We start from the raw sequence: 23915 nt of genomic DNA, 5'->3' as shown, positions 1-23915 counted from the left end.
ATAGATTTTGTGATGCTGCTTTTATCGTACACTAAATCCTCGTGCTTTGTGGTCTGTTTCTAGATTTTCTATTCTGGTGCAATGGTCTGTCCCTGTGATGATATATTTCAACTTATTGAGGATTAATACTTGGTTTTAATCTCTCTTTTTAAGATTTTATTTATTTGGCACAGAGAGAGAGCACAAGCCGGGGGAGTGGCAGGGAGGAGGAGAAACAGGCTCCCCGCTGAGCAAGGAGCCCTAACCCAGGACTCTGGGATCATGACCTGAATGGAAGGCAGACGCTTAACCGACTGAGCCATTCAGGCGCCCTTGGTTTTAATATCTCTGAGGGCAAATGTCCCCAATTCGGTTTCTTCTTCAAAGTATTTTTGCTTCTTTAGTTCTTTTCCAAATTTAACTTTAGATTCAGTTTTTCTGGTTCCAGAGAGAAGTCTCTATTGGGATCAGTTTTAACTTATATTCACTTAGGGAGAATTGACATTCTTAAGAAGTTGATTTTCCTATCCAAGAACATGGTATGTTTTTCCGTTTCTGGGGGCGGGGGGCGGGGGAGCCTAATTTGGGATCCGTCAGGAGTGTTTCAGTTTTCTTCATATATTTTGCACACAGCTTGTTATGTTCATTCCTACGTGTTTTATCTTTTTTGTTAATATTGTGAACTGGGTTGCTCTTGTTTTTTTAAGTGTGTCTGTTAGTTTTTGTTGCATAACAAACCACACCAAATTTAGTGACCTAAAAAAGCAACAACTTATTTTGCTTATGACTCTGTGGGCTGGCCATTTGGTCCACGCTTAGCTGAGTGGCTTTTCTGCTGGGTTCCTTTGGTCTGTGGTCAGCAGCCGGCGAGATAAGCACTTCTCCTTCTGGGGACTGGCTCGTTGTCAGTTGGAGTTCTAGAAGGCATGCGGGCCACATGTTTTCCATCACCCAGCAGCCTAACTTAGACTTGTTCACTTGGCAGTGGCAGGTTACAAAAGCAAGAGGCCAGAAGTTGTGAAAGCTCTTGATCCCAAGGCTTGAAACTCAGTGTCACTTCTGCAACATTCTGTTGGTCAGATCAAGCCACAAGATAGCCCAGATTCAAATGGTGGGAAAATAGACTCCACTTTTAGAAAGGAGGAACTGCAAAGCGTATTCCTGTACTTTTTGTTTTACTTTGTGGCCATTTTTGCAATATACCACAATAAGATACTATCAAGAGGAGAGAAAAGGGTGATGATCCAGTTAGTACTGGAAATGGACTTTTCACTATAATCATCGCAGCCTGTATGGCAGAGTAAAAGTTCTGGAAATCGATGCTGTAGGCACTTTGAATTTTGTCTTTATATTAAACCAGACCTTCAGAGAGCCGAATCTTAAACGACACTGTTTTTCTTCCTTCACAGAATTAGCTCTTTTGAATTTGTGCTTTGGGACTTGCCATAGGCTAACACTGAAAGGGCATTAAAATCCGTGAATTTTATTTACTTATTACAGAGATCTTCAGATACTGTCCACTATGTCACACAGTGTCCTTTTCCTGGGCAGTCATGGAAAATTTATCTTCCCACTTGGTATCAAGAATAGCTGAATTTCTCCTAAGCTACTACTATTAATAGTTTGCTTTTACCCAAGACACACTGCATATCACGTAACTGATCTTGTTTTCCTTTTGCATTGGGTGCTGAGGCTTTTCAGAGCCAAATCGTGGGCAATCTTTCGCCAGTACGTAGGAGCTTACAGTGGGCCACTTGTAATCTCATTTTTATCCCTGGCCCCATTTATCCTTGCCCTACTTTTCAGTTATTTTTCCAGTTATTTTTTAAAGGTGAGACAGTATGTTGTGGTTAGAGCCCATAATCACACAACCCAGAGGCAGGAGCTGGTAGAACCTGACTGGTAATCACCGGGTGAGCAGACCACCTTGATGGGAGGGGATGAAAAATGCTTGTACTGCCCTCACAGTACTTGTTATTGACTTCCAGATCCATAATTAGTTATTTAAATGGATATTTCCTGAAGCTAGGTTTGCCTGAACTTAGGAATTTGCATTCTGTCCTTAATTCCTTTGCCCATCCTGGCCCTAGTGGAAGCCTTGTCCCAAAATACTGGGAAAAGAACTTTTGACTTCCTGCCAGATGGTGATAACATCCCCACAGAGATGAATAAGTAGACTTATACAAAGTTTCTGCCTTCCAGGAACTTTCAGACCATTTGGAGATATCAGATACAAACATTGGACCAGGGTACCTGGGTGGCTCAGTGGGTTAAGCTGCTGCCTTCGGCTCAGGTCATGATCTCAGGGTCCTGGGATCGAGTCCCGCATCGGGCTCTCTGCTCAGCAGGGAGCCTGCTTCCTCCTCTCTCTCTGCCTGCTTGTCTGCCTACTTGTGATCTCTCTCTGTCAAATAAATAAATAAAATCTTTAAAAAAACAAACAAAAAAAAACATCGGACCAGTTATGTCTTTAAATTATTATAAATTGCTCCAAATTTCGAGAATGACAAACCTAAGCCTTGAGAATAATGAAGTTGTTTCTCTAGAAGTGGATTTGTCATAAATCCTGAAATAACCTGCCTTTGCCTCTTTCATGCCGCGTTGATGTCTAACCGTCTAACCAAAACAGAACCCAGACTAGCCACATAGTTGCTAAAGCAGAAAGTAGGGGTTGACTGCGTTGATGTCTAACCAAAACAGAACCCAGACTAGCCACATAGTTGCTAAAGCAGAAAGTAGGGGTTGACTCCCTGTGCTTTTGCACAACTTTTGAATAAATCATTAGTTTGTAATTTAAGTTTTATTTTTTTTAATATTTTATTTATTTATTTGACAGAGAGAGATCACAGTAGACAGAGAGGCAGGCAGAGAGAGAGAGAGAGGGAAGCAGGTTCCCTGCTGAGCAGAGAGCCCAATGCGGGACTCGATCCCAAGACCCTGAGATCATGACCTGAGCCGAAGGCAGCGGCTTAACCCACTGAGCCACCCGGGCGCCCCTGTAATTTAAGTTTTAGTCCATAAAGATGTCATATGGAATTCTGACCTTACCTGGGACTTTGCATTCATAAATCAGGATATTAATTGTACTCATTTAAATAGATGAATTTTTTTAAAAGACTTTATTTATTTATTTGACAGACAGAGATCACAAGTAGTCAGAGAGGCAGGCAGAGAGGAGGAAGCAGGCTCCCGGCGAAGCAGTGAACCCAAAGCGGGACTCGATCCCAGGACCCTGGGATCAAGACCTGAGCCGAAGGCAGAGGCTTGAACCCACTGAGCCACCCAGGTACCTTAAATAGATGAATTTTTAATATGAATTTACCTACAATATATAACTTGGATAATTCTTCACTTGTTAAATAATGCAGATGATTTAATCTAAATGTTAAACCAATGTACAGAATTTTTCATTTCAATTGTATGATTTGTTTTCTGAACATTGTTGAAGTATAAATGGATTTGAAACATGTAAAACATGATTATTGTATTTTTATTATATATTCTGTTCCTTTTTTATTTATTTATTTATTTATTTATTTGAGAGAGAGAGACAGTGAGAGAGAGCATGAGCGAGGAGAAGGTCAGAGAGCGAAGCAGACTCCCCATGGAGCTGGGAGCCCGATGTGGGACTCGATGATCACGCCCTGAGCCGAAGGCAGTCGTCCAACCAACTGAGCCACCCAGGCGTCCCTATATATTCTGTTCCTTGAAGCAAGGAAAAAAACCTCCTAAAATCTGGGCACCTGGGTGGCTCAGCGGGGTAAACCGCTGCCTTCAGCTCAGGTCATGATCTCAGGGTCCTGGGATCGAGTCCCGTGTCGGGCTCTCTGCTCAGCAGAGAGCCTGCTTCCCTCTCTCTCTCTATCTGCCTGCCTCTCCACCTACTTGTGACCTCTCTCTGCCGGGTAAATAAATAAAATCTTAAAAAAAATATTTAAAAAAAAAATAAAAAAAAATAAAAATAAAAAAAAAACCTCCTAAAATCTTTTTCTATTAACTAGCTAGATTATTTTCTGCTTCTGACTTTTCTGACTATATAGGATCCAAAGGTTAAGCTATTTCCATGATACTTACATAAGTCTTTGGTATTTATGTTTTCAAACATACTATAATGAGGATACAGTCACATAATAGAGTCCAGCAGTCAAAATGATATCATCATAAAATATTTTTTTAAAGATTTTATTTATTTATTTGATAGAGCTATCACAAGTAGGCAGAGAGGCAGGCAGAGAGAGAAGGGGAAGCAGGCTCCCTGCTGAGCAGACAGCTTGATGTGGGGCTCAATCCCAGAACTCCAAGATCATGACCTAAGCTGAAGGCAGAGGCTTAACCCACTGAGCCACCCAGGTGCCCCAATATCATCATAAAAAATTTTTTTTATTTGTTTGACAGGCAGAAATCACAAGTATGCAGAGAAGAAGGCAGAGAGAGAGGGAGGGAAGCAGGCTCCCCGCTGAACAGAGAGCCAGACGCGGGCTGATCCCAGGACTCTGGGATCATGACCTGAGCGGAAGGCAGAGGCTTTAACCCCCTGAGCCACCCAGGCTCCCCCATCATAAAGTATTTTTAAATGAAGTTTTTAAATGATCAAAGTTCCTGTTACAAACTCAAAGTTTAGTTTCAAATGCTTGGAGGCAGGATACCTATGGTGGAGCTCCATTCCTTCCACATTTTCCCCTGAAATACAACTCTGTTCACATTGTCACACAAAATATTTACGTGTCCTAGTAATCTATTTGCACAAAATATTTAATTTTTGTACTGGTCAGAAAAGTTCATCTTCTTTGTAATTCTTGTGTATACAAGTCACTTGGGATCTTTTTAAAATACAGATTCTGGGGTGCCTGGGTGGTTCAGTCAGTTAAACCTCTGCCTTAGGCTCAGGTCATGATCCCCAGCGTGCTGGGATTAAGCCCCACACTTGGCTCCCTGCTCAGTGGAGACCCTTCTTCACCCTCTTTTCCCTGCTCTCTCTCTCTCTTTCAAATAAATAAAATCTTTTAAAAATAGAAAAAAAATAAAATACAGAATCAGATTCAGGAGGTCTGGAGCAAAGCTTAAATTGTGCAATTCTAATGGGCTTCCAGGAGGTTCCAGTGCTGTCTGTGGCCCACAGTTTGAGAAACAAAACCTCATACAGCCCTGTCATCTGTGGGTATGTGTACACCTTGTCTTGGTGCCACATCAGAAAATATTAAAAAACAAAACAACTTTCCTTGGAGGCGCCTGGGTGGCTCAGTGGGTTAAAGCCTCTGCGTTAGGCTCAGGTCATGATCTCAGGGTCCTGGAATCGAGCCCCGCATTGGGCTCTCTGCTCAGCGGGGAGCCTGCTTCCTCCTCTCTCTCTCTGCCTACTTGTGATCTCTGTCAAATAAATAAATAAATATCTTTTAAAAATAGAAATAAAAATAAATTAAAAAAAAACTTTCCTTGGAGGAGATGAAAATTAAGTCATCATGCTACCTAATTCCTGATATAAACGCTTCATGGAAATTTTTCATGATTAAGGAAGAAGGTAAAGTTTCATTAGAAATGAACATTAAGGGGTGCCTGGGTGGCTGAGAACGGACTCTTGATTTCTGCTGAGGTCAACATGGGGGCACCTGGGTGGCTCAGTCGATTAAGTGTCTGACTTTGGCTCAGGTCATGATCCCAGGGTCCTGGGATCCAGCCCCATGGGTGGGGAGGACTCTCTGCTCATTGGGGAACCTACTTCTCCCTCTCCTGCTCCCCCTGCTTGTGTTCCCTGTCATGTTATGCCCCAATAATGGGCCCGTGATTAAAGGAGCGAGACTGATACAAAGCGAAAGTCAAGCAAAGCTTTATTTCGCACCAAACATCAAGAATCTAACCGAACAAAAAAAATAATAATAATAAAAAATAAATAAATAAATAAAAAATTTAAAAAAAAGAATCTAACCGAACGTTCGGGGTCGCACCTCTTACACAAGAGGGCGACCTTTCTCTGTTTCACAGTCTAGCTTTTAAGGGCAAAAACATGCGGTCGGGCCTGGCCACACACAGGTGACCAATGAGATTGTAACACACACAGGAAACTCCATAGTGATGCTAGGTGGCGAATCTAGTTACAATTTACCCTAGTAGACATTTGACCCAGCCTATTTCACCTTGATTAAGATTGGCGCCAAAAAGGGTTCCCAAAGGGTGGGGGCCCCTACTCCTTGGTAACTAGGGAGACCATATGCAACCTCCTACTGATCGGATGTCTCCACCTGGCCTGACCCACCTTTCTGTCTGGGCTTTTGTTACCTGAAGCTGGTTTCCGGGACTTGTTTTAAGTGGGCGTATGGAAGCAGGGACAGTTCAACTTTAATGAAAGCGTCTTGCTAAATAGGTCCTTACAGTCAAACAAATAAACAAAACCTTAGAAAAATTTATGTCTTCAGTCCATATAGACATTTTAAGCTTTAATCTCCTAGGTGAAGTCTTTCACGGTACCCTCCCTCCCCATCAGCCATGGCTGACCATACATGCCAAAATATTGCATTTACCACCCTGTCCTGTAACGATCTAAGTGTCTGACTCTTTTAGGAGACTGAGGATAGACTATGTTTACTCAATCTTGTAATTTTAGTGTCAGGCAGGAATCCTCGGAGTGTAGCAGGTACTCTACAAACCTTTCCTGTATCAACAAGTACCACGTGGACGGACGCTTGTTTACCACTCACTGTACAGGTGGATTTTTAATCTTCTGCTACAAAACTTATGTAAGGGCCTATTCAGCCAGAGCGGCCCCACCCCGGTTGAACTGCATTTTGCTGTAAAAGTTAAATTGACCTTGCTCCCCTCAGGGGAACTTATTTAAAAGCAAGTCCTGGAAACTAGTCCCAAGTAACAAAGTCCAAGTACAAGGGTGGGTCAGGCCAGGTGGAGGTATTCAATCAGTGGGGGCACATACTGTCGCCTAGCTACCAAGGAGTATGGGCCCCCGCCCTTTGGGAGCCTTTTGGCGCCAATCCTAACTAAGGTGTGATAGGCTGGTTCAAATGTTTACTAGGGTAAATTGTAATTCAATTGGTCGCCTAGCATCACTGTGGAGTTTCCTGTGTGTGGCCAGGTCCAACCACATGGCCTTTGCTCTATAAGTTACTCTGGAAAGCAGGAAGGGGTCGTCCTCTCTGGGGGGGCAGCCCCGACCTGTCTGTTTGACTGTCGGTCTGATTTCTGATGCTTGGCGCGAAATAAAGCTTTGCTTGACCTTCGCTTTGTATCAGTCTCGCTCCTTTAATCACGGACCCATTATTGGGGCACCCAATTTGGGGGGACCCAACACTTACAAAACTTTATTCACAGACAACGTGTTTAAAAATAACATTCGAGGGGTGCCTGGGTGGCCCAGTGGGTTAAAGCCTCTGCTTTCGGCTCGGGTCATGATCCTGGGGTCCTGGGATCTGCTCAGTGGGGAGCCTGCTTCCTCCTCTCTGTCTACCTCTCTGCCTACTTGTGATCTCTGTCTGTCAAATAAATAAATAAATCTTTAAAAAAAAAAAAAAGCATTCGAGCTGTAAAATAAGAGTATCACTTAGTTCTATTGAGCTCAGCGACTGCAAACTCCTCCAGGAGGGTACACAAAGTACCTGTGGAAGGGGCAGAAGGGCACACCATAGAGATGGACCTCACTCCTCCCGTGCGCCTAGAGAGGCCCAGGAAAGGCCCGGGTGGGCGGGCACCGCCGGAAGTTGGTGACGCACTTCCGGGCTCGTTTTTTTAGTACTTTTTGTTACCGGGCGAGGCGGGTTGTGGGTGGAATACCTGCGGGTGGGAGGAGTATCGGAGTGGGCTGGGCAGAGTACGGCCCTGCTGGGGACCGGTTAGTCGGAAGCTGCTGTTCTGGGGAAGGCCGATGAGTTCCGGGGCTTTTTGTAGGGTTTGCTGTCTTTGTCACCGGAAGGCAGAACTCCGGGAAAGTCAGCGCGCGCCAGAGGACGATGAGCTCGAGCTTGACCGCGAGTCAAGTCACTGACGCCGAGGCAGGAGCCTGGATGGCAGCTGCGAGGTCGAGAGTGGGCGCGCCGTCTCTGCGTGATGGACTTTTGATAGTGAAAGTGGAGGAAGACTCTCCCGAAGGTCAGGAGCCCGACCCGTCCGGGGACTGTCAGGATCCGGAAAAGTCGCGACAGCGTTTTCGGCGGTTCCGTTACCAGGAGGTGGCTGGACCCGAAGAGGCGCTGAACCGGCTTCGGGAACTTTGTCGCCGGTGGCTGAGACCCGAGATGCACTCAAAGGAGCAGATCCTGGAGCTGCTGGTGCTGGAGCAGTTCCTGAGCATCCTGCCCCAGGAGCTCCAGGTCTGGGTGCGGAGGTACTGCCCGCAGAGCGGGGAGCAGGCTGCGGCTGCAGTGCGCGCTTTTCAGAAAGCGCTGGATGGGGCTTCACCCCAGGTGAGGAGTCAAAGTGTTCTGGTGGCCGGGATGCTGAGTTTCAGACCTTCTTTCCTAACTGTGCTTGGTCCTAACTTCACGGTGTGCATGAAAATTTCTTTTCGTAAGGAAACAGTGACAGGTAAATCTATCCAGGAAATGATCCTTGAGTTATCCACCTCTGAGCACAAAATCAACGTGGGAGCATTGTTTACCCATTGGAAGACACCCTCCAGTCTAGATTATTTGGGAAAGAAAGATGTCAGATGGAACGTGCCTTGATGTCGTTAACTACTTAGGCTAGAGCAGCAATTCTCCACCACTTTGTTTTACTTTTTAGAAGTTTAGCGACACCCCCCTCCCCCCCCGCTCCTACAGTTGATAATGGTACTCGGCAGAGGGGAGATGGGCTATAGTGGAATTGTGATTATATTATATCTATGTGATGAAGCCTCCATAAAAGTCCGAACAGTATTGATGAGGGAGCAGGAGACTGGCTGAAGACGAAGCAAAAGCTGGCACCTTGCAACCCCCTTCTCCACCCGCTCCCCTCGGTAATGTGTGTGACATTCCTCAGGCACCCCTGACGGCTATAAATGAGAAACAAATAGTTAACTTGAAGAGATGACATCCTGCAAGACAGAGTCTCCCTTGGTTTACCAATGTCCTAGAGATCTATAAACAAAGAAGTTACCTTATCAATAGCACAATTTCCAGAGGCAAATAACTCAGTTCCTTAAGCCCTAATGTCTCCCTCCCCACCATAAACAAAACTGAAGGAGGCTGAGGTAGAAGGGGAAGTAAATATAGTTAAATCTCTTCTGATAACAAAGACGATTGATACAGGATTGTGACATCCCACCAAAAATCTCCTATCTTGATGTTGATGGCTGGCCTAAAGACAACATTGATCAAGCCTCAGGGGCACCGGGGTGCCTGGGTGGCTCAGTGGGTTAAAGCCTCTGCCTTCGGCTCAGGTCATGATCCCAGGGTCCTGGGATTGAGCCCCGAGTCGGGCTCTCTGCTCAGCAGGGAGCCTGCTTCTTCCTCTCTCTCTCTTTGCCTGCCTCTCTGCCTACTTGTGATCTGTCTGTTAAATAAATAAATCTTTAAAAAAAAAAAGCCCCAGGGGCAAGGCCCCTAATATCCTGGCACCTTGTAGGCCCTCTTTAGCATATGAAAACTCTCTTGAAACCTCCCTTCCCGTCACCTTCCCCCAACCGCAAGGTACTTAACCTGCCATCCCTCACAGCCAGGGGCAGCTGCAGCTCTTCCTGCCCAAGGGTCCTCTCCCCGTGCTTTAATAAACCACCATTTTGCAGCAAAGATGTCTCAAGAATTCTTTCTTGGTCATCGGCTCCGGACCTCAGCCCACTGAACCTCGCCTAGGTTCTAGAACTTAATCAGTATGAGATTCAGAGAGCTTCCTATGGGTGAACACATCCATGTACCCAGAGGGTCACAAACCCCAACTCTTTAGGGGACAGAAGCTCCTCCTCTCTGGACCCTCCCAGACCTCACTATGTATCTTTTCATTTGGCTGTTCATCTGTATCCTTTATTATATCTTTTTGTAATAAACTGGTAAACCTAAGTGTTTCCCTAAGTACTGTGAGCTTTTCAAGCAAAGAGTCAAATTGGTAGGGGGAGATCTTGGGAATCCCTGATTTATGGTCAAGTCAGAAATAGTGGGTAACCTGGAGACCTACTGCTTCTAAAGTTGAGAGAATATAGTCTTGTGGGACCCCGCCTTTAACCTGTGGGATCTGAGCTTATATCCAGATAGATAATACCAGAATTGAGTTCAACTTTAGGATACCCAGCTGGTATTACAGAATTTCCTGATATATGAGAACCCCTACATCTGGTGTCAGAAGTGAAGGGGTGTTGGGGTGAAAGTATTCAGAGTATTGAGAGTAGAAGAGACATACAGGAAGGAGTATGATTTTCATTTACAAGGAAGCCGAGGCAAGGGTCAGGAGAAAACAAGTTTTATTATACTCAGATCTTAGAAACAGGAGGCACAGCATGACATTCAGAGCTTCTTGCGAAGGACAGCACGGGTGGTGAGGAGGCAGAACATTGGAGCAATGGGAAGGTTTAGGCCAGAGCCTATCTGTCTATACTGAGGTTTCTCAAGGAAAGACAAGGCAGGGCAGGGCAGCAGTTTAGAATTGGTTGGTTTGAATAATTTTAACAAGCTCTTAACCTATAGGGCTGGTCTGTAGTTGGCCTGATACCTGCTCCTAGGATAAAGAAGGTAGAGGAATGTTACCTCTTGGAGTATACAGGCCAGGTAGAGGAGGTATGGCTTGAGATTAAGTAGTATTGGCTAAGTGTTTTGTTTTGTTTTTTTAAGATTTTTTTTGGGGGGGGCGCCTGGGTGGCTCAGTGGGTTAAGGCCTCTGCCTTCAGCTCAGGTCATGATCCCAGGGTCCTGGGATCGAGCCCCGCGTCGGGCTCTCTGCTCAAGGGGGAGCGTGCTTCCCTCCCTCTCTCTCTGCCTTCCTCTCTGCCTACTTGTGATCTCTGTCAAATAAATAAATAAAATCCTTTAAAAATAAATAAATAATATTTCTTATTTTTTGAATTATTTACTTATTTATTTATTTGACAGAGAGAGGGATCACAAGCAGGCTGAGAGGCAGGCAGAGAGAGAGGAGGAAGCAGGCTCCCTGCTGAGCAGAGAGCCCGATGAGGGGCTCAATCCCAGGACCTGAGATCATGACCTGAGCTGAAGGCAGAGGCTTAATGCACTAAGCCACCCAGACGCCTCTGGCTGAGCCTTTTGCTCCAAGAATTGACTAGCCCTGGGAAGGGCAGTCTCCTTAGCCAGAAAAAAAAAAAAAGAAAAGAAAAGAAAAATTTAAAGCTATCAAAACAACACACAGAAAATTTAAAACTATATTTCTTTTTCCTGTTGTTTAGTGAGAGATCCTTGGAGTCAATTTGAGACCCATCACTGAAGCCTGGACTGACATTTCCCCACACCAGTGTTGGAACCTTCCCTTTCTAAGAACTGCGGTTTTACCCTCTGAGAATGGTCAACTTAGATTTAAATAAGCTAGCACAAAAGATCATCTTGCTGGTTAATTATCTTATAGGGCAATGGTCATGGGAAGGGAAAGTAAATGTTGTTATTATTATTATTATTTATTTTTTTTATTTTTTTTTTTTAGATTTTATTTATTTATTTGACAGAGAGAAATCACAAGTAGATGGAGAGGCAGGCAGAGAGAGAGAGAGAGAAGCAGGCTCGCCGCTGAGCAGAGAGCCCGATGCGGGACTCGATCCCAGGACCCTGAGATCATGACCTGAGCCGAAGGCAGCGGCTTAACCCACTGAGCCACCCAGGCGCCCGAAAGTAAATGTTATTGAACAGCTGCTGTCAGTGAGCTGCCCTCATCTTCTTTTTTTTTTTTAAAGATTTTTATTTATTTATTTGATAGACAGAGAGAGATCACAAGTAGGCAGAGAGGCAGGCAGAGAGAGAGGGAAGCAGGCTCCCTGCTAAGCAGAGAGCCCAATATGGGGCTCGATCCCAGGACCCTGAGATCATGACCTGAGCTGAAGGCAGAGGCTTAAACCACTGAGCCACCCAAGCGCCCTGCCCTCATCTTCTTAAATTATTTGTATGCATTTCACACATGAGGTGGGCAAGTCTCGGAGACAGCACTGGAATTTGGGACTTCCTGGTTGCCTGTATATTTTTAATCTATATCAGATTTCCATTTTGATTAATCACAGTGATGTAACTCAAATTAATGTTTTGCTCTTTCTCCACATTATTGTAAACAGTCCACAGAAAGGCTTTTCAGGATTGCAAGAGAATTTCAGCCTCTTTGTTACTTTGAAACTCCAGTCAGTCCAAGACACTGGAAAAGTCTCGACAGTCCTGGTTGTTACTTGATTCCCAGGGCTTCCTGCTCGGTGTGTGCAGACTCCTCTGGAGTCCGGCCTCATCCGGAGATGAGTGGTCACTTACACTGTCCTGGAACAGCAGGCGCTGAGTGGAGGTCTCGTGTCATTTCAGGAGTTGGTGATGGTTGACAATGTGGCTGTGTCTCTAACTTGGGAGGAGTGGGACCACCTGGACCCAGCTCAGAGGAACTTCTGCTGGGAGAACGCCCTGAAGGACTGCAGAAACACAGTCTCTTCGGTCTCTCCGAGTAAGTGCTGACTTCGTTTCAAGCTGTGCGTGATTTGTGGAGGGCCGGTCACACAGATAGGTTGAGACCTATTATTGTCTCTTTTGTGACTTAACAGGACCTTGCTGTTCTATATTGTTAGGTGATAGATTCAGCTTTTTATTTTCTTTTGTTGTTGTTGTTGTTGTTGTTGTTTATTTGTTTGCTTTTAAAGATTTTATTTATTGGACAGACAGAGATCACAAGTAGGCAGAGGGGCAGGCAGAGAGAGGAGGAAGCAGGCTCCCTGCTGAGCAGAGAGCCCGATGGGGCCTCGATCCCAGAACCCTAGGATCAAGACCTGAGTTGAAGGCAGAGGCTTTAACCTACTGAGCCACCCAGGCACCCCTATTTTCATTTGTTTAAAATAAAATACATATAGAAAAATACAAAAAATATAATGGGCATCTGTGTATCTACCACCCAGGTTTAACAAAATTAATATTTAAATATGTTAATATATTCCTGTATGATTCTTTTGCACCTTGCCTTTTTTATTTATTTATTTTTTGACCTGCATTACATTTTTGGTATTTATCCATGTCAATACATGTAGCTCTCATTCATTCTTTTTTTTTTTTTTTTTTTTTAAGATTTTATTTATTTATTTATTTATTTGTCAGAGAGTGTGTATGCACATAAGCCGGGCAGAGTGGCAGGCAGAGGTGGAGAGAGAAGCAGGCTCCCTATCGAGCAAGGAGCCTGATGCGGGACTTGATCCCAGGACCCTGAGATTGTTACCTGAGCCGAAGGCAGCGGCCTAACCGACTGAGCCACCCAGGCGTCCCTCATTCATTCATTTTAACACTGGTATATTTCATTGTATGAATAGTCCAGATTTCATTTATCCACTGTCCTATCAATGGACATCAAAGCTTCTAGTTTTTCACCATTACAAATAGCATTACATCAAACATTCTTGAATCATTTCGTGTTCATTTATAGGAACACCTAAAGAGAATAGACTTAGGCATGTTTGCCCATTTTGCTGTTCAGAAGGACTGTAACCAGTTTGGGCTCCTACCAGCAATATATGAGAATTCTTTCTCTGCATCCTTGTCAATATTTGCGGTTCAACTGATGGCATGGTGTCGTGACGCAGTAGCTCACTGTGCCTTTTGAAATACTACATCACACATCTGCTCGGAACCTGCAGTGGCTCTCTATTTCACACAGAGTAAAAGCCTAATGCGACAAGGCCCTGTCACCCTGCCCACCCCTCTCCTACTGTGCCCCTCACTCACTATGCTTCAACCCCACTGACCTTCTGCTCCTGGAACATGGTGGGCGTACTGTATCCTGTTGCTTCTCTGTTTGATACCTCTCCTTGGAATAATCTTCCTCCACATCTCCACTAAGCAGACTCCTTGACTTGTTTCAAGTCTTTGCTCAGATCTGTCTTCAGTGAGCGCTGACCTGACCATTGTGTTTTGATACCACAGTTTGCCTTCCATTGTCTCCTCCCATGTTGCTGACCGATCACTTACCTTCCTCAACTTGGTCCACAGCATTCATCACCCTCTGACTTCTTATAGAATATCTTTTATGCTCATTTTGTTGTCTGTCCACCCCTTTTAGACTGTAAACTCCATGAGGTGGGGGGGATTTTGTCTGCTTGGTTCTAACATATCCCAAGCACTTGGAATAGTGGTTGGCATACAGTAGGTGCTCAATAAATACTAAGTGGATTAAAGAGCGAATAGTATCTTATTATTTTAACTTGCATTTTCCTGATTCCTATTGGCTTAAATATCTTTCCAGATTTTTGTTTTGGACTTTCTATGAATTGCCTATTTATATTCTATCTCCCTTCCTTTCCTGTGTTACTATTTTTTAATTGTGTTGTGGCAGTTCTTTGTATTTTTTATATTAACTCTTTGTTGTTTTACTGGTTATATAAGTGGCTTTTCACGATGACATGTCTAGTTATGTAGAATTTAAAAATTTTAATATCTGGTTGACTTGTACATGCAGGGGTTAGGGGCATCAGTCCCTTACCCCTATAGTCAGAAATCCACATATAACTTTTAACTCCCTAAAAACTTACTCATAGTCTACCATTGACTGGAAGCCTTATGGGTAACATAAACTGTCAGTTAACACATATTTTATATGTTATGTGTAATGCATACTATATTGTTACTTTATTTTTTTTAAGATTTTATTTTTATTTATTTGACAGATCACAAGTAGGCAGAGAGACAGACAGAGAGAGATGAGGAGAAGCAGGCTCCCTGCTGAGCAGAGAGCCCGATGCGGGACTGGATCCCAGGCCCCTGGGATCATGACCTGAGCCAAAGGCAGAGGCTTAACCCACTGAGCCACCCAGGCGCCCTATATTGTTACTTTAAAGTGGACTAGAAAAAAGGAAGTGTTCTTAAGAAAATCATAAGGAAGAAAAGACCCTTACAGTACTGTATTGTCTTTTTTTTTTTTTTTTTTTGCCTTCGGTATTGTACCATCTTTACCAAAAAATCACATATGGGTGGGCCTACACAGTTCAAACCCTTGTTTGAGGGTCAACTATGGTCAGATTTTTAATCTTTGTTATGTGGTTTGTGTTTTTCCAATCTTAGGAAAATACCAGGGGTGCCTGGGTGGCTCAGTTGTTAAGCATCTGCCTGCCTGGGATCGAGTCCCACATCGATCTCCCTGCTCAGTGGAGAGTCTGCTTTCCCTCACCCTCTGCCTGCAGCTCTGCCTACTTGTGCTCTATCTCTCTGTCAAATAATTAAATAAAATCTTTTTTTTTTTTAAGATTTTATTTGTTTATTTGACAGAGATCACAAGCAGGCGGGGGGGGGGGGAAAGCAGGCTCCCTGCTGAGCAGAGAGCCCTATGTGGGGCTCGAGCCCAGGACCCTGGGATCATGACCTGAGCTGAAGGCAGAGGCTTTAACCCACCGAGCCACCCAGGTGCCCCTAAATAAAATCTTTTTTTAAGGAGTGCCTGGGTGGTTCAGTGGGTTAAAGCCTCTGCCATTGGCTCAGGTCATGATCTCAGGGTTGTGGGATCGAACTCTGCACCGGGCTCTCTGCTCGGCGGGGAGCCTGCTTCCCTTCCTTTCCCTCTGCCTGCCTCTCTGCCTACTTGTGATCTCTCTCCGTCAAATAAATAAATAAAATCTTCTTTAAAAAAATTTTTTTTAAAGATTTTATTTATTTATTTGACGGAGAGAATCACAATGAGAGAGGGAACAGAAGCAGGGGGAGTAGGAGAGGGAGAAGCCAAGCAGGGAGCCTGATGTGGGCCTCAATCCCAGAACCCTGGGATCATGACCTGAGCTGAAGGCAGACGCTTAACAACTGACCCACCCAGGTACCCCCAAAATAAGAATTCTGACTGAAAACTCTGTGTTGGGGTAGGATTGTGATCTGGTGGTCTTCGAAATAGAGTCAGTCGTCTGGTGCTGTGCAGTTTTTTTTTGTTTTTTATTTTTGAGTACAGTTGGCACGCAAATATGACACTAATTTCAGGTGTAGAGCATAGTGATTTGACAAGTTGATACATTCTGCTCTGTTCACAATATAGCTACCATCTGTCCCATTACATTACATCCTATTACAATATCGTCGACTGTCTTTCTCATGCTGTGCCTTTTATTCTGGTGACTTCCTCCATGACTGGAAGCCTGTATCTCCCACTCCCCTTCACCCATTTTGCTAAGTCCCCCCACCCTCTCCCTCCTGGCAACCATCAGTTTGTTCTCTATGTTTACAGGTCTGATTCTGCTTTTTGTTTGTTTATTTTTCTTCTTTAGATTTTACTTAGTGGAATCATATGGTATTTGTCTTTCTCAGTCTGACTCATTTCATTTATTTATTTGTTTGTTTTTAACTTATTAAGTTTTTGGGTTTTCTTAAAAGTAAATACTTCGCCCAGCATGGGTCTTGAACTCACAACCCTGAGATCAAAACCCTGAGTCAAAAAATCAGCAGTCCGGGGGCGCCTGGGTGGCTCAGGGGTTAAGCTGCTGCCTTCGGCTTGGGTCATGATCTCAGAGTCCTGGGATCGAGCCCCGCATGGGGCTTTCTGCTCACCAGGGAGCCTGCTTCCTCCCCTCTCTCTGCCTGCCTCTCTGCCTGCTTGTAATCTCTGTCAAATAAATAAATAAAATCTTTAAAAAAAAAAAAAATCAACAGTCAGATGCTTAACCGACTGAGCCACCCAGGTGTCCCCAAAGCTTTTTTCTTTTCTCTTCCTTTCTTTCTTCTTCTTTTTTTTTTAATGATTCTATTTTTAAGTAATTTGTACACCCAGCCTGGGGCTCAAACCCACAACCCTGATATCAAGAGTCACATGTTCCACCAAATAAGCCAGCTAAGTACCCTCTGCAAAAGCTTTTTTTTATTTTATATAATCCCAATAGCTTATTTTTGCTCTTGTTTCCCTTGCCGCAGGAGCCATGTGTAGTAAACAGCCAATTCAGAGAAATCGCTGCCGATACTCTCTTCTAGGATCTTTATGGTGTCAGGTCTCACATTTAGGTCTTTGATTTTGTATTTATTTTTGTTTACAATGTTAGAAAGTGGTCCAGCTCCACTCATTTACGTGTAGCTGTCTGGTTTTGGCAGTATGGTTTATTAAAGAGACTGCCTTTTCTGCATTGTATATTCATGCTTCATTTGTCATCAGGTAATTGACCACACAAGTGTGGGTTTATTTCTGGGCGCTCTATTCTGTTTTTGTGCCAGTACCATGCTATTTTGATTACTACAGCTGTGTAGTATATCTTAAAATCTGATGTAATTTGTTCTTTCTCAGCATTGCTTTGGCTGTCGGGTGCTGTTTTATTTGGGAATTCCCGTATTTCAGGCCTGGGCTGGCAAGTTTTACCACAGGGATTTGTTCAACAAATATTTTGAGTGTCTGCAGTAAGCCAGGTGCTGTTCTAGGGATTGGGGACATAATAGGGAATAAAACCAGTGACATCCCTTCCCTTTCTGCCTGGAGGATGTCCGCTTTGGAGCTCAAGGATTGGGGCAGGAGCAGCCAACAGTGCGCTAAGGTTCTCCCAATTGTGTGTCCTTTTTCACTTGATTCTCCTGATCGGCAAGTGGTCCCCACCCTCTGTTCTCAGTTGTGCCTGACGTCCCCAACTCAGAATTTATCTGATTCCGTCTCCCTGGAGTGTAAACTTCAGATATTCTGGATTGGGTGGCTAGACTGCTCCCCTGTAAACTTTGAGTCAGTCCAAGATCTGTCTCCCACGCGGACCATGCCTCCTCCAGACACTGGAGGCACGTGGTGTGTCTGTTAAAATAACTCATCACATGAGTAGAATTTCCCTTGTTAAACCATCCATTCATGGGGTACGGCCTGTCCTGTCCTTCTTGACAACCTTTCCAGATGTGCCTCTGTTATGACACTGTGACTCCTATAATAGGGAAATGGGCAGGGGGGAAAGAGATGGGTTTGTGGGTGTTGGCGCAGGTATAAAAGGAAAGGAATGGGGGTTCTACTGGTAAATATGAGCCCATCTGGCAGATGGATTAAAATAATTTGACTTGGGGAGTGGCTCATGGAGAATATGAAAAGGGTTTTGAGGTGGGTATTTTACTGCAGCTGCTTATACGTGTCGCTCCTGTGCAGGGAAGACATGTCAGCCACTTTTCCTTTCTTTTTCACGTTTCAGGTTTGGAAACCAGAACTGAGAACAAAGAATTTATTCCAAAGCAAGAAGTTTTAGAAGAAGTAGAGCCACAGGGGCAGCTACAAGAAGGGTTCCACAGGAAGGGTCCCCCGTTTTCTAGGTGTGGTGATACCCACGAGAACAGGGTAGAAAATCTGAAACTTGAAAATTCTCCTGAAGAGGAAGGACTCACCGGCACCATAGATCTCAAGAATGGTTCCACAGAAGAGGGAGACTCCAAAAATAATGAATTTGGCAACAGTGCCCTGACTGCAAACTTTGTTCCTTGTCCAGACATCCAGACAGCGGAGAGGCCCGTTAATGGGCACGAACAGGGGGACAGTTGGAAAGAATGTCGAGACCTGGTAAAACGTCAGAGGGCGAAACCTCAGGGCTCTGTCGCCAGTGAGGGACATTCCCGCAGGGCACGTCTTTCCGAGACCCAGCGGCAGTTCCGGGAAGAAAAGCCTTACCGATGTGACCACTGTGAGAAGGGTTTCAAACAGCGTTCTGACCTTTTTAAACACCAGCGAATCCACACGGGGGAGAAACCCTACGAGTGCCAAGAATGCGGGAAGAGCTTCAGCCAGAGTGCCGCCCTGATTAAACACCAGAGGACACACACGGGCGCGAAGCCCTACACCTGCCCCAAATGCGGGGATCGCTTCAGACAGAGCTCCCACCTCAACCGGCACCAGAGAATCCACGTGGGAGAGAAACACTTCAAGTGTAACGAATGTGGGGAAACCTGCCGCACCTCCAACCGTTTCAGACACCAGAGGATACATAAAGGGGAGAGACCCTATTCGTGCGAAGAGTGTGAGAAGAGCTTCAAACGGTGCTCAGACCTCTCTAAACATCAGAGAGTCCACACTGGCGAGAAGCCGTACGGGTGTTCGGTGTGTGGGAAACGCTTCAGTCAGAGCGCAACCCTCATTACACACCAGAGGACCCACACTGGAGAAAAGCCTTATAAATGTCTTGAATGTGGGGAAAGCTTTAGACAGAGTCCACACCTGATCCGACACCAAAGGATCCACAGAAATAAAGTCCCACTGTTCTGACATGGCTCCTGCCTGGCTGTTTTGGTTGGTTGGTTGATTGGTTCCTTCCATTGTCCAGAAACTACATTCTTCGGCATTTGGAGTATTTCAGTCAGTTGTGGGTCATGTTTCCACAGGCATCACAGTTAAGACAGATCAGTGAGTCTGACCTGAGTCTCAGTACCTACTCAGAACATCGCAGTGAAGCAGGAATGTGGAAGTGGGGAGCCCTTCCAAAGGATGGTCCCAGGGAAGGGCCTTCCGACATATGATAGTCCTGTCCTCTTCCCTCTTCTTACCACTTTCAGACCCAAACCTTGCCCGCTCCACTTATTTCCCTGAGAAATATTTTAGTCGCTTAGAACGGTCTTTCCACCTCGATGGTGGACGGGGATTTCAAATACGACAATCCAAAACACGTGTAAAGTTCGGTGCGAACAAGAGGCATTCTATATTTTTTGCGCTTTTTTTTCAAGATTTATTTATTTATTTGACAGAGATCACAAGTAGGCAGAGAGGCAGGCAGATAGGAGGAAGCAAGCACCCCACTGAGCAGAGAGCCCGATGCGGGGCTTGATCCCAGGACTCTGAGATCATGACCCAAGCCGAAGGCAGAGGCTTAATCCACTGAGCTACCCAGGAACCCCCCAGAGCAAGCCTCTAGTTCTCCTATAGCTGAATGTGTGCCTGTAGCTGAGTCTCCCCAGACCGGACTGCTGATTTCCAAATCAGTTCTCAGCCACACAATGGAGCGCTGTTATCAGGAAACCAAGCTGCCATTTTTAAAATGTATGTATTTCTTTTTAAAGATTTTAAGTAATCTCTACACCCAACATGGGGCTCAAACTTGCAACCCCAAGATCAAGAGTACATGCTCCACGACTGAGCCTGCCAGGCACCCCTATTTATTTATTTATTGCTTTATTAGGGAGCTTTATGGCTCCCATTTAGCAGTGGAGGGAAGCACTTTTCATAGGTTCCCGTCCCCCTAGGTTGTTTTAAGCGGGGCTTCTTTCTCACTGGCTTATTTCGCCCTCAGTCAGAAGTCAACTTTGTTTAGGTTCTTCAAGCCTGTTCATGCTGACCAGTACAAAATTATTGCCTTTTTTTTTTTTTTTTTTAAGATTTTATTTATTTATTTATTTGACAGACAGAGATTACAAGTAGGCAGAGAGGCAGGCAGAGAGAGGAGGAAGCAGGCTGCCCGCCGAGCAGAGAGCCCGATGCGGGACGTGATCCCAGCGCCCTGGGATCATGACCCGAGCTGAAGGCAGAGGCTTTCACCCACCGAGCCACCCAGGCGCCCCCAAATTATTGCTTTTTGAACCCAATATACAATCTGTTGTTATTTTCCTCCTGCAAGCCTCACGATTCCTTTATTTTCAGAGGTGCCCCTTCCCTTTTCTCAATAGAGCTTTGTTTTTATGCGTTGGGTAAGAAGTCAGAATTGGTAGGAGTAAGAAAGTAAAATCAAGAAGAATCTAGAGGGGATTTATAGGAGAGCATCCAAATAGCAGCAGTTTATAGTGCAGACCTAGGATGATGTTTAGGATATTAGAATCTCAGATGGGTTTCTTGTACTGGTAGCTGCAGGGAAGTCATATGGTCAGCTCAACCCATGTAACCTGAATGTTAAGAATGTGCTTGCAATAACTGGAAGCAAAAGGGCTAGGGCTCCTCGAGGACTACAGTCGACACTTTCTGAGCACAAGCAACTCACCTGTGGGGAGAAGAGGTGTTGAAACACTGGCAGGCGATATGGAAGAGGCAGAGCAGAGAAGACCACTGATAAAGCAGCTGCCAAGGTGAGTGAATGCAGAATCCCATGGCAAAACTGAAAACAAGTGTAAAATGCAGGCTTCAGAGATATTCCACCCAAGGGGAGAAAGGATCATGTTTGTGAAATTCCCACCAAGCATTAGCTGGGGCCTGCTCCCACAATGTGGTTACCCTACAGAGCAGTGGCCTTTTGTGGTTTTAGAAAAATCCTGCAGACCGAGAGACACACGGTGCAATCCGATGAAACCCAACAGAGGGAGTAAGCAGAGGGTGGGCAGGCCAACAGCATCTGCTATCAACAATTGACTTAGAACTCTCAGTAGAATCTAGTAGCACACTAATTTTGTTTATGGATAAATTTTAGTGATTTTTTTTAAAGCAGGCTCCACACACAAAGTGGAGCTTGAATTCACGACATCTCAGCCAGGCACCCAAATTTTAGTAATTCGTAATCTCACTAGTTACTTGTGAATGGCCTTTATTTTACTTTTAAAAAGTTAATGTAGGGGTGCCTGGGTGGCTCAGTAGGTTAAAGCCTCTGCCTTCGGCTCAGGTCATGACCTCAGGGTCCTCGGATCGAGCCCCACATTGGGCTCTCTGCTCGGCAGGGAGCCTGCTTCCTCCTCTCTCTCTATACCTGAGTCTCTGCCTACTTGCGACCTCTCTCTCTGTATCAAATAAATAAAATCGTAAAAAAAAGTTAATGTAGTATCAGATAATTTTTCTACATAAAACCAAGAAAAGTATCTTTTTACACCTTTCTTTTACTTAAAAACATTTTTCCTGGGGCGCCTGGGTGGCTCAGTGGGTTAAAGCCCCTGCCTTCGGCTCAGGTCATGATCCCAGAGTCCTGGGATCGAGCCCCACATCGGGCTCTCTGCTCCGCGGGGAGCCTGCTTCCTCCTCTCTGCCTGCCTCTCTGCCTACTTGTGATCTCTGTCTGTCAAATAAATAAATATTTAAAAAAAAACAAACATTCTTCCGCAGGGGTACGAGAAATAAAAGTATTCCTACATCGTTCATAATCCGTCAAATGGTCTCGAGGCTAAGGAACCACAAAGTTTTTATGCCTCCCTTCTGCCTGGACTTGGGACAATGAAGGTATAAGGAGCTCAAGGGAGTAGTCCAAACACAATAGCCTATTACATGATCTATTAATTTTTGATTCCAGCAAGAAGGTTAGCTACAAAAAGAGGGCTCCTATAGCAAAACCATTTCAACTCATGCTTATTAATTTTCATAAAACAATGAGTTACACATAATTACAAGAGTGCTAAGTTCTGGTCTTCCAATGGTCTTTTTCTAGTTAGTGTCACATTGATAAATGTTCTCTGTGAGTACCCTGATGCTTAATAAAGCTTGTGCGCCAGATGAAAGATTTTCCGCATTTGTCACATCTGTAGGGCCTCTCTCCAGTATGAATGACCTCATGGCGATGAAGATTTGCCTTAAAACTAAAAGTCTTGCCACATTCTCTACATTCAAAGAATTCTTCCTTGGTATGGGTTCTTTGATGCTGAATGAGATCTACACTCCGGCTAAAGGACTCTCCACATTCACCGCATTTGTGAGTGTTCTGTTTGGTATGAATCTGTTGATGGCTCAGAAGGGTCGAATGCCGACCAAAGGCCTTCCCACATTGGAGACATCTATGGGGTTTTTCTCCGCTGTGGGTTAACTGATGTCGAATAAGGGTTGAATTCTGACTAAATGTTCTTTCGCACTCACTACATTTATAGGGTTTTTCTTTGGTATGAATCCTCCTATGTTCAATAAGATATGCCATCTGACGGAAACATTTTCCACAGTCATGACACTTATATGGCTTTTTCTGAGGGTGACACTGTTTATGGACAGCAAGAGTGGACTTCTGTTTGAAGGCTTGCCCACATATGTCGCAATCAAAGGGATCCTCTGACGTGTGCATTCTTTGATGTCGAACAAAATTTGCCTGACGCCTGAAGACTCTTCCACATTCACTGCATTCATAAGATTTTACGTTTGTAAGAATTTGCTTGTGCCGCAAAAGCAATGATCTCTGATGGAAAGGTTTTCCATAGTCCTCGCATTTTCCCTGCTTCTTCCATGTTTGAGCATTCTGATCTCGACTAAGGTGAAGGTTTTGAAAGAAGTCCTTGTGGCATTCATCACCAAGAGTAGGGAATGCACGTCTGTAAAGGTCCCCCAATTCACTACATTCATGTAACTTTTTTGCAGGTCTCTTGGCCATTGTTTGCTTTACCACTGATGTCTTACAGGACTCTGAATCTACAGAAATTTTCTGTTTTGCAGTTGGCTTTTTCATCCTGCATCTGACTTCAGAACCTAACCAATAAAAAGAAAACACAGAAATGACCCGTGCACTGCAGAAGGAAAAAAAGAGAAGCCAACAGTATGTGCTATCAGACACTCAAACGAAGCTAAAAAAGTGCTCACTTAGTTATTATATCATCTGGCTAAAGGGGCCAAAATTCTGATTTTCACAGGACTCCTGGCTTCAATAGCAGAAAGAGTTCTGGACATCAACTAACCAACAGAAAAAATGCACAAGTGTGTGCCAGAGAAGTGAGAACGGAACAAACCCATCAACTCCACTGGAAAGTAACTTACTCTGAGTACTCAGTAGTGTCACATAAGTGTAGAAAAGGCATCTTATATTTTCTCAATAAGCAGGTTTTCAATAGTTCTGGGAGAACAACTCCTTAAAAATGGGCAGTGTAAGACATAGGAAAGGAACCAGAGGGAAGTAGATACAAAAGCCAAGAGAATATGGCAGTGGTTCTCAACCAGGGGTGATGTTCCTCTTGGGGGAGAGTTGGCAATGTCAGAGGACCTCTCTGGTGGTCACATCTGGGGTGGTGCTACTCAAATCTAGTGGGAAGAGGCCAACGATATGGCTAAACATCCTACAG

The 23915-nt window shown here is 44.6% G+C and overlaps 2 protein-coding genes across 3 annotated transcripts; one reads left to right on the top strand and one right to left on the bottom strand.

Annotated features, from left to right (window-relative positions):
* Nucleotides 1–7757: 7757 nt before the first annotated feature.
* On the top strand, nucleotides 7758–19250 carry ZNF394 (zinc finger protein 394). 2 transcript variants are annotated; one of them, XM_044233766.1, is made up of 3 exons: nucleotides 7758–8384; nucleotides 12396–12531; nucleotides 18185–19250. In XM_044233766.1, exons 1-3 carry the CDS (start codon nucleotides 7932–7934, stop codon nucleotides 19243–19245), a joined length of 1650 nt encoding a protein of 549 aa, XP_044089701.1. In that variant the 5' UTR covers nucleotides 7758–7931; the 3' UTR covers nucleotides 19246–19250. The 2 variants fall into 2 exon arrangements, with proteins under 2 accessions (XP_044089701.1, XP_044089702.1); XM_044233767.1 differs by lacking the exon at nucleotides 12396–12531 and having other exon boundaries at nucleotides 18185–18332.
* Nucleotides 19251–22315: 3065 nt separating this feature from the next.
* Nucleotides 22316–23233, bottom strand: ZNF789 (zinc finger protein 789). The gene has a single exon (XM_044233990.1). It carries the CDS (start codon nucleotides 23231–23233, stop codon nucleotides 22316–22318), a length of 918 nt encoding a protein of 305 aa, XP_044089925.1.
* Between the last annotated feature and the right edge of the window lie 682 nt (nucleotides 23234–23915).

Source organism: Neovison vison, chromosome 14 (genome assembly GCF_020171115.1).
Source record: "Neovison vison isolate M4711 chromosome 14, ASM_NN_V1, whole genome shotgun sequence".
Taxonomy (NCBI): Eukaryota; Metazoa; Chordata; class Mammalia; order Carnivora; family Mustelidae; genus Neogale; species Neogale vison.
This window is presented reverse-complemented; position numbering and strand designations above follow the sequence as displayed.